Here is a 14,236-nt window from a genome sequence, read left to right as displayed (position 1 = left end):
GAGGAGTCTCCGCCAATTGTGAATGCGGTGAACCACAGGAGCTATCGCCACTACGATGCGTGGAGTAATGCAAACTGATAAGTGTCAGGGCCACCGCCCGCATTTAAACAGATTCATGGAACAACAAAAAGGGGGGGAAAAAAACAGGTTAAACAACAGAAGCCCAACAGAACAACAGCAGCAGGTTCGATCTTTGACCACACGACCCTCAAGATACCTCCCCCCAGTCCGCCCCCCCCGGGCCCCCCACCCCATGTTATATATCGTTCCATTAAGGGCAATTGTCATTGTCCGCACATCCGCCCGGTTCGGCTAAGCCTCCCCGCCAGTCCCCAGAGTGGGTCTCCCAGTCTCGCCTCTGTTCCCCTCCCCTCCAGGAAGTGGCTCCGCAGTATGTGTCCCACAGAGTCCCAGGGCATCCCCATCCAGCTGCATCAGGGCCTGCAAGTGTACGTCCCATTGGTTCGCTATGGGTGTGCGTCTGAGGCCTAACGTTTCCTCCCGCAAGAGAGCCGTACCCTCTGCCCCCGCCCACACTAGCAGGGAACTCCGCCACGCCTGCGCCCGGGGGGGCTCAGCCGCCTTCCAGCGCTTAGTAATTAACCGCTTCGCCACAATCAGGCCCAGGTCGAGGAAACGACAGGCAACCTTCGTGGGGGGAGTTCTACGAAACAAGTGCAACAGACAGGCCGTGCAGTCCCGCCGCGCCAGCGGACCGGCGCAAGTACGTAACGCTCCATGTGCCGTCCGCCAGTATGAGTCGAGCGCTGGACAGCTCCATAACATGTGCACCAGTCCAGCATCCAGAGCCCTGCAGCGTGGGCAGTCGGCGTCCGCCCGGTGGAAATAGCGATTGATGGAGTCGGGAGTGAGATATGCTCTGTGCAGTATGAAGTACTGGATTTGGCGAAACCGCAGGTTCCTGGGGACCCGTGTGGGCCCCCGTAGCGTATCCCTCCATTCCTGGTCGGTCATGGGGCGGTCCCGATCCACTTCCCATTTACCCCGCAACGGAGACAGGTCCGTCGCCACCTGCGTGCGCAAGGAGTCCGCGAACCAGCGAATCATGTGGCTACCCCGTCCCATGACGTGGAGGTACTGCATCATAAGGTGTTGTGCCGGTTCCTCCTGAAGAGCACCCCACCGACTCGTCAGCGTCGCGATTAGCGAGCGGTGACAGAGGAACTGGCCGGCCGCTAACCCCGTCTCCTCCGCCAGTTGAGCGAACGGTATAAGCGCACCATCGTGGTAGAGGTCCCCCAGCGTACAGATGTCCGCCGCGTGCCAGTCCGCTAGCTCCGTCGAGCGCAATATCCCTCGACCGCTAGGTGAACCCTCAATCGGTATGGCAGGGGCGTATGGGGTATGCGACCGAGTCAAGTAGAGGGCACGCCGATAGCACTTACAGGCCACCGCCACTAGAAGGGGCCCCGGCTTGACCACTCTGGCCGTCGGGTGGAACAACGCGATAATATCCGTCAGGGGGAGTGGAGGCTCCATGGATGCCGTGTCATCCCTCTCCCGGTCGGCCAACCACCTGGCCACCCATTGCAGCTGTGCTGCGAGGTAATAGTGCGCAAAGCAGGGCATCGCGAGTCCCCCCTGACCCGTGGGGAGGTACAACTTAGAGAGCGCCACTCTGTGGCGTGCGTTGCCCCATATAAAATCCCGAAGGGAGCGCTCCAAGGCGGAGAAGAAGGACGCTGGAATGTAGGTCGGCAGATTAGCAAAATAGTAGAGGAGTCTGGGCAGGGCCACCATTTTGACCAGTGCAATGCGGCCCGTGACCGCAAGGGGGAGGGTGCCCCAGAAACGCATCTGGGCCCTGATCGCAGTCACCGCCCTGCCCAAGTTACCCTCCACCAAGTCAGCGGGGCGCCGATACACCTGAATGCCCAGGTAACGGAAGGTGTCCGGCTGCCACCGGACAGACACACCCCCCAGCTGAAACCGGGGATCCAGAGCATCATAACAGAACGGGTAGAGACACGATTTGGCTGCGTTCACCCTTAACCCGGAAAGCGCTGCAAACTCCGTGAGAACCCGTTCAAGGTCCCCTGAAATATTCGCCACGTCCCGTACGAAGATCAAGAGGTCGTCCGCGTATAAGGAGACCTGGTGGGTGGTGTCGCCCATTGGAATGCCGTCCGTCAGCACCCTCCGCAGGGTGGCCGCCAAGGGCTCTATGGCAAGCGCAAAAAGGAGGGGTGAGAGGGGGCACCCCTGCCTGGTACCTCGGCCAACCGAGATGGCCTCGGAAATATACGGGCCAGTTCTCACCCGGACCACAGGGTTCTTGTAGAGGAGCGCCGCCATTTGCAGAAACCCAAGGCCTAGTCCGTAATGCGACAGTGTTGCCACCAGATAGCGCCACTCCAGGCAATCAAAGGCTTTTTCGAGGTCTAACACTAGACAGCCCGCCCGTGGCCAATGCTGTGCACCGTGTGCGGCAACACGGAAGAACCGGCGGAGATTAAGCGAAGTGCTGCGCTTCGGCACGAACCCATTCTGATCCCTGTGCACCAGTACAGGCACAGTGGGGGCCAGCCGCTCCACTAGGACCTTGGCCAAGATCTTGTAATCGGTGTTGAGGAGGGCGAGGGGGCGATAGGACCCTAGATTAGTAGGATCACGCCCCGGCTTGGGTAAAGAGATCAGGTAGGCCTCCCTCATGGAGGCGGGCAGGGTGGCCTCCTCAAGGGCTGTGAGATATAACGCGTGCAGACGGGGCACCAGAGACTCCCGATATGCTTTGTAGTATTCTGCCGGGAGACCATCCGGCCCAGGCGCCCTGCCAGAGGCCAGTGAGGCCACCGCGTCCCCTATCTCCTCCAGAGTGAGGGGACCCTCCAGTGTTTCCTGGTGGGCATCCGGAATTGTGGGGAGGCCGGCGGCCCCCAGAAACCGATCAAGATCCTGTGCCTGCCGTCGCCCCACTGAGGCGTACAGGTCTTTGTAGTGTGCCGTGAGTATCTGGTGGATCTCCCACTGCGTGTGCACCAGCGTACCGTCCAACCCGCAGATGGAGGCTATTGGCGCATAGCCCGATTCCTGTCGGATCAGCCAGGCCAGCAATCGCCCCGCCCTGTCCGATGTGGCGTGGACCCGTGCCGAATGGGCAGCGTAGTTGTGGCAGCGCAACCTCTCCAACAGCTCAGCATGGCGTGCCCGGAGACGGGCCAGCCTAGTCGAGTCACGCCCACCACCCTCGCCATGGCGTTCACATGCCAGTAGCCGAGTTTCCAGAGCGGTGAGTAGCAACATAAGTTGCTTACGGATATTCCCTGTCGCCCCCAGACAGTGTCCCCGCATGGCCGATTTGTGCGCGTCCCACTCTGTCAACGTGCTCTCCGCCGTGCCCTCATTGAGGTCAAAGAACTGTTCGACCGCCGTGCCGAGCGAGGCCCGGAACTCCGCGTCCTCAAGAGCAGCCGGTTGCAAGCGCCAAGTGGGAATGGGGGGTCTCCCCGGGTCCCAGCAGAGACGCAGTCTAAGAGGATTGTGGTCAGAATGAGTCCGGCCCAGGTAATCCGCCTGGATTATCAAAGGGTCCAGCGACGGAGAGCTCACCACTCTGTCGAGGCGGACGTGAAGGTCATGTACCGCAGAATAATATGAATAGAGCCGGTCAGTGGGATGCAAGGTGCGCCAGACGTCATGAAGGGCCCACCGTGACAACCAATCAGTAAGGTTCCTCGCGTTCGAGACTGCCTGCGTGCTACGGAGTGGCGGGTAGGATCTATCAAGGCTCGTGTCCAGCACGGCATTAAAGTCCCCACCTAGCAACCAGGGAAGACCCACATACGGGGTCAAGGCCACCGAGAGGCGATCAAGGAACGACGGTTGGTCAACGTTCGGGGCATAGATAGATCCTAGGAGCACAGGGTGCCCATTGAGCCGCCCCCGCACCAGAGTGTAGCGACCATCAGGGTCAAGCACCATCTCGGAGCATGTGAAGGGTGTGCCTGCCCGTACCCAAACCAGTGTACCCCGAGCGTGCGCGGAATATGTGGTCCCGAAAAGCTGTCCCCTCCATCGGGCGCGCAGTCTGTCCAGTTCCGGCCGTGTCATGTGCGTCTCCTGGAGAAGGGCCACCCCTATCTTGTGCCTCTGGAGATAGGCAAAAACAGAATATCGGCGGGCCGGTGTGTGCATGCCCCTAATGTTCCAAGTGACTATTGCAGTGTCAGCCATCGGTGTAGAGCGCGGACAACACTAGGCCCATCAGCCGAAGCGGGCCGGCCAGGGGAAGGGGGGGGGGGGGGGGGAAAAGACCAGGAGGACCGCTACCCAGATCGCCTGCTGCAAGAACATGATGCGTGAGAGAACTGCAGAACACTGCAGAATGTAAAGAGGCAAAAGTAAAGATAATATGAACAAAAGGAACTCCATAACCGCAGGGGCGAACCCCAGAACCGGGCATTCGTCCAAACATGTAAGGCTCAATCGCCTGTGAACTACCAGATCAGAGATGAGTTTACGAGGGGCTAAAGAGCAATACCGTTGGTCCTGGCCTGCAAGAGCCCCATGTTACCCCCGTCAAGGCCTCGTGTGCCTGTAGGGCTGCCAGTCGCCCAACCTCTCCCCAGAGGAGTGTGTGTGGAGATCGTCATCCCCCCGCTCCCCCGCAACCAGAACAAGCCCGAAACCCCAGCCCCCGGCCCATGTGCAAGGGGACCCCCGCGCTGCCCCCCCTGCCTCGCTACCCCCGCAGCACCCCAACCTGCTCACTCATGGAAGCATACAGGACCCCAGAGGTCATAGTCCAGGGGACAACAGAGGCAGAAAGCTCCTCCCCCCCCCCCCCCCCCAAAGAGTAGTTCGGAGCAACCCATCCGACACCCCGGGGTACCTGCAGTGGACACAGTGCAATCAAACAAGAGTTCACCCCAGAAGGTCGGCTGTCTGGGGGGTCACCTCCGGCAACACCTGGTCTTCCGGAATCAGGATGGACGGGGAGGAGGACAGGTCAGTCTCAGTGTCACTGTGAATGCGAGCTGCCACGTCCCCCTGGCTGCTCACGGACCCCAGAGTGGCCACCGCTTCCAGAGCCTCCAGCCGCTCCACACGCATCCTCTCCGGACTTGGCGCAGCCGGGGGACTCGGCCCCATCCCACCACGTCAGTCCCTCTGTCTCCGCCGTCTCAGCCTCTTCTCCCTACGCACCACAGGCCCAGGGTCCGCGGGCCGGGGGCCACCATGTTGGCCCGTTTCCTCCAGCCAGTCCCAGACATCGGACGGGGCATCGAAAAATCGTGTCTCATCTTTCGTGACCACCCGGAGGCGCGAGGGGAACAGCAGCGAGTATTGGATGTGCAGCTCTCGGAGCCGGCGTTTCACCTCCAGGTAGTTGCTCCTCCGCTTCTGAACAGTCGCAGTGTAGTCCGGGAACAACATCACCGGGCCACCCCCTACGGTAAGGGCACCCATCTTCCGCGTTTCCCGGAGGATCGCGTCCCGGTCCCGGTAGTTGAGGAGGCGAAACAGGAAAGACGCGGCCGGGCTCCAGGGACAGGCTTCCGCATCGGCACTCTGTGCGCCCGTTCCACCACGAACTGCGGGGAGAGCACTCCTGGGGGCAGGATGTCCCGCAACCAGTCCTGAACAAACTGCTCAGGTCGCCGCCCTTCCTCGCCCTCCACCAGGCCCACGACTCGTATGTTCTGGCGTCGAGAGCGGCCCTCCGCATCCTCCGCACGGTCCTCAAGGGTGTTAACGCGGTCGATCAGGTCCTGCAAGGTGGCAGAGTGATTGCGCACTATCGGATGCACGTCCTGTAGCGCCTGGTTGTGACCGGCAACGGTGTCCGCCAGCCTGCGATGGTCGACGTGGAGCAGGGTAAAGTCAACCGTGACTTTATCGATCCGGGACTCCAGTGAGGTGCGGGTTTGTTCCAGCGTGTTGCCCAGCCGGTCGACCGCTGCCAGCATGGCGTCCATTTTGGCCTCCAGGGTCGATGCAGGCTGCGCCACGGTCCCAACAGGGCGCCCCGGCGTCGCGTCAGGGCCGTCCGCCCTCAATCTGGTCTCAGCCTGTTTGTTCCGAAGTCGCCCCATGGCCAGCTGCTGCGCCGATGGCATTCAGAGGGCTCAGTGGTGCACGAGGCCGATCGGGGATCCAATTACTACCAGACGCCGTTAACGAAGGGGGTCCAGTCCCACCGCCACGAGTCGGGCCAACGCCAGGGGTGTCAGGGCGCAGGGCAGCGCCGCCGGCGGGGGAGGTGCGCCGCGAGCTGTGGGCAACCAGTAACCAAGGTCCGCCAGGCCGCGCTCCGTCGGGTCCGCAACAGCCACTCCCCCGCGTCCAGCAGCAGGCAAGCGGTCAGTCCCCTGGGTGCCTCACCCTGATCCCGGTCTATCGGCGCGAGTAGTAGGGCCACAGCGCGGCCGCCAGGGTCGCCTCCGCCACCACAGTGATCCGCTTCGCCTCCAAGAGGCAGCAGTCGGGCACTCGCCAGGGGCCCGTCCACCGCTTCACACCCAGAAAGGGGCACTCCACACCAGGTCACTCACCGGGCCCCTGGGCTGCGCAGGCTTCATGTCCGCCTCCAGTGCCTCCGGCCGCCATGGCCTCAACCACCGTCCACCGCGGCAGGCTCCTGCTGACTTGGGGTGCTGGGACCAGCAGGATCTCAGCGTATGCGGTCGTCAACACAGCGCAGGCGATTCAGCAGGTGTTAGGTGCACCGTCACCCCAGGGGAGTCCCTCGCGGGTCCTCAGTCCTCCCGCGGACGGTCCGCTCCTCGACGCGCGGCCCAGCCGCCTCGTGGCAGGCCGTGGGGTGATGTTCGCGGCCAGACGCCGCTTCCAGCGCTCTCCGCACTTCTCACCGGTCAGGTCCCCCAAGGGGGTGGCACGCAGGCTGAGGCCGCCCCCGCCGCCACTGTTCGTCTCGCCGGGCGCCGGGGCCCCACGGGCAGGAATAGGCAGTCCTGGCAGCCCCGCAGCACACTCCGGGCAGGAGAACCAAAGGAGAACGGCTCCGTTGCTCGGGAGCTTCACTCAGGCACAGCCATCTTGGCCGCGCGCTCTCTAGCGCCCCCCAAAGCATTTGAGCTATATACATAAATGATATTGAAGAACATAGAAATACATTTTCAGGTTAAACCAACTAAATTATAAAGATGAACACTTCCATCTTAATGCAGGCATGAATATCAAAATAATCAATATAGGAATCGAAGCTGGTCAGCCAGCCAGGACTTCGAATACACCCCAGAGTTGGTGATGAAGGACAGCCAGTTGACAGAGCCTCCTTCCATCTTACAATAGGAGCCCATATACGCCTGCCAGCTAATCTCTGCTTTTTGCCCCTCCTCTCATAAATATCCCTTTCTAATTTAAACATAGCCAGTAGCCTGGAAAGCCAATGCTGAAACGTTGGTGCTGCAGGGTCCAGCTAGGACGAAGCTATACATATCCGGACCATGAAGCGTTCTAATGACATCATAGCAGAGTGATTTTTAAGTGTTACTAGAAGCCCGAGATGGCAGTCAGGATCATATTATATAAGGTAGCTGTTGTAAAGAATAATAATCTCAATGCTCGGTAACAAGAATGAAGAACCTTTATTCTTGGAATCAACAGGGCACCGTGAACGTTCTAAGGTAAGCTCACGGGCAAACTAAGGAGGGAAGGGGTGGACGGAAGGTACCAAGGGGAGGGAAAAAGCGGGTAGTTACAACAGTACCAATTATGTATTTTTTAGAGCAGTGAACTTGAAAAAGCTATTTTTTCCGAAGTGCAGCTAACAATGGGCATTGATTGGAATTAAAATGTTTAAGCTTGGTTTACCTTTCTTGAATACATTGTTGATAAAAATGGGCACAGGAGAGGGTCAAGGGAATTAGGCAATTCTAACGCTGCAGTATTTATAGCATAAATAGTAATTGACTATACTTGTCACATAATTTGCAAAATTTGTAGACGTCACCAAATTTCATTTTCTAGCCAAAACGGATAATAACAGACCGAGAATGTGCAGCATAATTGACATTTTTCGCCACTTAATTGAGATAACCTAAATTGGTCCTCCATGCCGCAAAGTCCTAACAGTCCTTACAATGTTAAAGGCCAATATGGTGGTTTAGGACTATCATTATGATGATGAAATCCATATTTCAACTCAATAGAATTGATGCATTCATTTTATTGAACTTGGGAGCATGCAATGCTGAGAAAACTTTCCACTATTGGAATCTGTTATCTTGAGGCGGTACACAGATTTTCATAGGGCACATATCACAACACCAAGCGATATCAGCAGAGTGATACACTGATTTGAAGGTGTTCCACCTATTCTGCCCTTGCAGGAAAGGTGGTGGTTTAGCCATCATTTTTAACAAACATCTTAAAGTGCCCTCTCTTACTATAGATCACTTACCTCATGCTGGGCTACTCAGTCTTTGGATTGACATTTCTGCTGTAATTGCCTGAACTGGTGTTTTATGCTATATCCATCCTCATGTCTGTATTAACTTGGGAAGCTTACTGGCTAATATTTTACATATTTTATCACCAGTCATTCTTCTTGCCTCATTCTTGGGATTTCAATATCAGGTCTAGTTGGTATCAAACACAGATTCTAACCTTATTCCATCCCTTGCCAGTTGAAACCTGGTGCAGTTAATTACTGGTCAAACTCATCTCATTGGTCACTGCCTTCACCATATCTCTGCATCCCCGTGACCTTGTTAGTTGTGGCATCTCTGTCCGCAAGGTCTGGCTTGATCATTATCTCACGATTTTCTCTGGTACTTTCTCATCTTTCTCTGCTGTCTTGGCAAAGTCCTAGTCCTGCCCTCCCTTGATACCACGCTCTGAGCTGATTTCAGTCAGAGGATTATCACTACTTTTGATCCCTTACTTCTCTAGGTGTGGTCATCGCTCCAGTCCTTCGGTTCTCTGCTATAGTTGAGAGTTTAAAGCTGCTGAATCTCACTGCAAAACACACGGAGCATTGCTGGTGCAAAGATTACTATTGCTTCAGTAAGGTAGTTCTGATGTCTGCTCTTCTTTCTTACGTGTTTTTTGTGAACTTCACTTGGGCCAAATACTTTGCCAAATGCATTTTTAAGGAAGACAATGCTACAAAACTAATTTTTAAAATGGTATTTTTAAATTGTATGGTTTGGCATATTGTAGTTGTGCAACCTTTACTTATAAACCGTCTCAGTCCCTCAATGATGAACGTTGACTACTTTTTTTTTTTATAAAACTGATGGAATCAACACATTTTTATCTTCCCTCCCTAGCCCAGCCATTTCTCTATTTCTATGGGACACTTACCTGCTTTCCCCTCCTCCGTGCCTGCTCTTCAAGTGTTTTTTCCAATCTCTTAACTGTATTGATAAACTTATGTATTTTAATTCCTCACACTTGCGCCCCTCATCATCTTTTGTTGGGTAATAGTACTTTTGCTCCTGTTCTGCATCTTTTGATACAGTCTCATAAATCGCAAAACTGTCTGGTACTCTAGGCAAGTTACTAGTCTGGATCAGCTTGTACTTGGTTAGATAGTCCCAGGGGGGACACCTTCGACCTTTCATTCAGAGCTAAAAACCAATTCGCACAGTGTCCCTCAGGGCGCCTCCTTAAGCCTTACTCTCTAACTTCCATGTAGCCCCCTTGGCCCACCAAATTCTATCCTATATGTTTTATTTTATGTGCTATGTAGACTACACTCAGCTTCTAATAAATGTCAAGCCACCAGATAATTTCCAGAAGGACATCCTTAATGTTGTTGCCCGTACGGAGAATAATTTCCTCAAACAGAACACAGGTAAGACAAAAATTCTCATGGTGAGGGGCCTTTTAATTTTTTTATCTACCCAACTAGGGGCGCTCTGTTTTGGCATCTTTCGTTAACAAACTTGGAATCCATTTTGATGAGAATCTCTCTTTCCACCTAAGTAAACAAGCGATCAACTTTTTTACCCATCTTTAACTCTTCCTAAATATTCTCTCACCCCTTCCATTTACATCAGATTTGATTGTCCAATCAGTTACACGTACCAGTTTGGAGTACTGCAACTCTCTCTACAATGAGTTCCACTTCATCTTTTGCAATGCTTCAAAGGATCTATATAGAAATGCGGCCATCCGACTCATTTTCAGTCTTCCTGGCTGTTCTATCTCAGCTCATAAAAAAAAAAAAAATTCTCCACTGGTTACTGGTGGCCAAGAGCGTTATTTTAAAATCCCTTTGCTTGCCATTGCACTCGTCCAGTGTACCATCTTAAGTATGCTCACTAAATTCCTAAATGCACTCTCAGGTGTTAATCCTCACAGCTTTTAGTCATTCCCTGAATATACTGGTCTGGTTTCAGTGGCCATGCATTTTCTTTACTCCCAGTCGAACAACTGAACTCTCTTCCAGCAGACCTCCGGTCTATGTCTACTCTTCTATCCTACTAGTAAACTCTAAAAAACAAATTACATTCGATTCCTCTCTATTTTTCTCATCTTGTTAATTTGTTTGTGATCTTTTCAGCGTCAGGGCACCTTTATGGTAACCGCATGCTCTAAAAAACGCATACATAGCTAAAAATAGTCATCCAGAGCAGTGCCATTCGGCACAACAGCAAAGTCCACTGGTAATGAAGAAAACAGTTGCTTCTCTGACAGTGTCTTGGATCAATGTCAATGTGACGCCATTAAATGTCTCAACATCAATCTGCGCGAGAGGTGTGATGGTGACTATTCAAATGTTGGCAAGTGACCCAGCACCTTTTCTGTCTTCAGTGTCAGTACTGTTTACGAAATGTTGGAAATGGCATGATTGGAGTCTCTCTTCCTCTCCTGGACCTGCCTCAATAGCATTCCTTTGTAATACATGGCATGGTCACTGTGGAGGTCCCCTTGCAGTCATGTTGAGCTCGTTGTTCTCCTTCAATCTGATGTATTCTAGTTTTCCTCTGAGCGAATTTCCTCCCAGTCAGTTTCAATATTTGTAAATAAAACTCACAGTCCTTAGTGGTACATAAGGCTGGAGGTAGACTACTTCACAGAAGTGGTGAATTTCAGAGACTGCTTTCTTTCTATCTAAATAGGGATGCTTATCAATAAGTGAAGGCATTTTGAGGAAACTTGAGGACAAAAAGACCACACCTTTAAGATGCTACACAGATGGAAAAAGGCAAAAGTGCATCACAATATTAAAGGGAAGATACATTTGGCAAATATTCAGAGTTAACACCCAAAAAAGGGTGACAAAACCACTTGAATGTTCATAGATGCGGAAAATTAAATCACTTGATGAAACAGCCCTGCAAGGAACAATGGGATATTGAAGCTGCTGGCTTTCTTAAAAGAGCACATGTATGTTTGGCTTTACCATACAGCCTGCCTTTCAAGCAGCATTTTCCTGAATGTTTTCTTATAGTTCTTTCTCTGGGAGGCACAGTCGTTTTAGGTATTGTGAACTGGATTAAATCGAGAAGTATTCAAAACTTTGGAGAATTTAGCTATAAAGTGTGATTATTTTTTTCTAAATAATCTGCCTTTTAGGATAGACTGAGAATGTTCCAGGTTCCCAACATGTATGTGGGATTAGAGTAACATTTAGGACCATGATCGAAAAATCACAAAATGCAGGTAGTTTTAATGGGTGCTGTGGCCATTGCTTGTCTAAGTGGTATAACATGACTTTATGGGGAACAGAATTTGCTGGACATGAAGGTCTATATTCTTGCACAAATATTGAGACTTTTTGGCACTGTGGATCTCTGCACTAGTCAATGAACTCCTGGCCAGTTGATGCATCGCCTCATACTGTAACGGCTTTGGAGACCTCACTAAAACACCCATCCTCACATGAAGCAATCTAATAACCTCAGGACAATTTCGAAATACTCTTTTTGGTTACAATATTAGAGTCAGTGGTTCTTCTCAAATCACTAAACACATTGAACGCAACCAGTGGAGAACCTAGTAATCAGGATTCAGATAGGATAAAATAGCCCCTTTACTTACACGAAGGATCAATCAAAAAATCTTACTGGAACTAAGCAAATGAGCAAAATTGAAAAAACTCTAGGACAAAATGGATGGCCATCTGTTTATGGTGATTTAAACATAACCAAGACAACCTTAAAGTAAAGAGTCTCTCTGGGATTAAAATGGTCTCCCTTATGGCTCAAATTCAATCCGATTCAGCTGCCTAACTCACTAATACTGGAACTGAACCGCAAATAATTAAGGTCGCTTTGTAGATTAGCCACGTCAACTAATTAACTTCAACTTTTTTTTTGGGTAAATCACCTAACAAATTGCATACATACCGTTTGCTACATATGTGATCTTGCACTGGATATTATCCCTGCTTATTTCCCGATTAGCTTCTGGTGGGCTTACCAGCGTTTGGCAAATCAAAGCAATGTTGATTTTGGCACGAACGCATCGGTTACTAAGCTGTAAGAGAATAAGAGTATTATTAGAAATGCGAGACAACAGCAAAAAGTTAATTATTATTAATTACCAAGATTAAAACCAAAATGTTTTCGGTGTACAAAGGAGGAGAAAAAAACGTTTTTGAGATGGGGCAGAGAAAAATACGCCGAAATAATTCTACCAAGAAGGCACTAGAAACACATGGGAGAAGGAACCAATAAGAACAAGTTACCGATCTTGGGTAAAGCTCTTTGTGGTGGATATTCTAACTGCATACTCATCAGTTTAAGAATATCTCAGAAGAGCAAGACCCGATATGGAAATTTTCACATCAGTGCTCTTGAGCACTTCACATGGCACCTTGAGACTCAAATGGACATCATTCCACTTCATAAGTGACTGAGCAGAGCTGCATATAAGCACCACCCCTGCTCACCGAAGTCAGTTTCTTGCATGACTATCTGCGCCTTCAGAGGTGGTGTACAAAAACAATTGGAGGTATCAGTGAGCAGATTTCTAACTTGAGACCTTTTTAGATGGTGAGAAGAGACCACAGAACAGGGAAGTTGCACGACAGTGAGTTATTTGTGGTTAGGTAGAGTATCCTTCAGAAAGAGCATCCTTCAGAACAGCATTAGTTTCCTGAAAGTAAGTAACATGTTCTTCTGAGGGATACTTCTAACCACATATTCCTCACCTTTAAAATAGACACCAAAGCAGTACCTCCTAAGGTGGAAGGTCTGTGGAGTGGACTAAAACCAAAACTGCCAAAGGACCGACCAGTCGAATGCTGTTGTGATCAGACGTCAAACACAGGAATATCTGAAGGCAATATCCAGAAACCTTTTAATTGAGAAATCTGGATCCCTACTATATACTGCATAATATTATCAGTACTCACTACTAGTAGTTGAGTTTGCCAAGGTGGTATTTAGCCACTTTGGCGCAGATAGGTCACCATTAATGAACCATGTTACGAAAATCGGTGGGTGAGGTGCCTAGCCACATCTTTTCAGATGCCTGCCGACTAGCCTGTTGAAGATTTTTTACTTCTTACATTGAACACTGCACCCGTCTGTTTTGATAGGGAGGGTGTGCTCGGGTCCTTTATCCATTCACTCTCTCATAGAAACACACACACGAAAATGTAAAGGATTCTATTTAGACTTGTGTCATGATATCTACATAGATTGGATATATTAAGGATATTGGTTCCATGCTGTATAATGCACCAGGAGGACTGTTCTGATTACAGAAATATATTTACATAGGAAATTTTGAATCAAAAAGGATTAATTGACTGAAATATTGAGGTAGGTGCTACAATATAGCCCAATATGGCGGTAAATTGGTGACCCAAAATATATGGAGCGATCTAGATGTTAAAAGTAGGAAGTGATTGTGGTCATGTGATAAGACTTCTTCAGATATCACAATGGTTGTGTGAATGGGATTGTCGGGTTGAAGGCGTAAGCCAAAACGTGTTAGGTGTCCTGTGTTGGGTGTTGTGGCATATTAATATGCAATAACAAATGTAATGAATTAAGTAAGAGTACTTACCGTTATCCTGGACTGCTTCACAAAGTGACTGCGGCTGGACCGTAAGAGAGGAGCGGTGTGTGTGTGTGTGTGCGTGTGTGTGTGTGCGTGTGTGTGCGTGTTGTGTGTGTTGTGTGTGTTGTGTGTGTTGTGTGTGTGTGGTGTGTGTGGTGTGTGTGTGGTGTGTGTGTGGTGTGTGTATATCTAATCATAGGCTTCACTGAAATCTTGCAGATGCTCCCAAACACACCTCAGTGTTTTCTGTGGCCCATTGGAGGGCTGCATATACGGATTTAAATAAACT

The 14,236-nt window shown here is 51.2% G+C and overlaps 1 protein-coding gene across 2 annotated transcripts in view; it reads right to left on the bottom strand.

Moving 5' to 3' along the window:
• The window catches only part of CERT1 (ceramide transporter 1), a 944,792-nt gene that overhangs the window by 36,299 nt on the left and 894,257 nt on the right, over positions 1-14,236 (bottom strand). For both annotated transcript variants that reach the window (XM_085632300.1, XM_085632301.1), the window contains one exon: positions 12,285-12,414. In XM_085632300.1, coding sequence (XP_085488426.1) covers positions 12,285-12,414 — 130 coding nt within the window. The remainder of the gene's footprint in view (positions 1-12,284; positions 12,415-14,236) is intronic.

This window comes from Triturus cristatus, chromosome 2_1, assembly GCF_964204655.1.
Source record: "Triturus cristatus chromosome 2_1, aTriCri1.1, whole genome shotgun sequence".
Lineage (NCBI taxonomy): Eukaryota > Metazoa > Chordata > Amphibia > Caudata > Salamandridae > Triturus > Triturus cristatus.
Note: the sequence above shows the minus strand (reverse complement) of the source record. Positions and strands in the feature narration are given on the sequence as shown.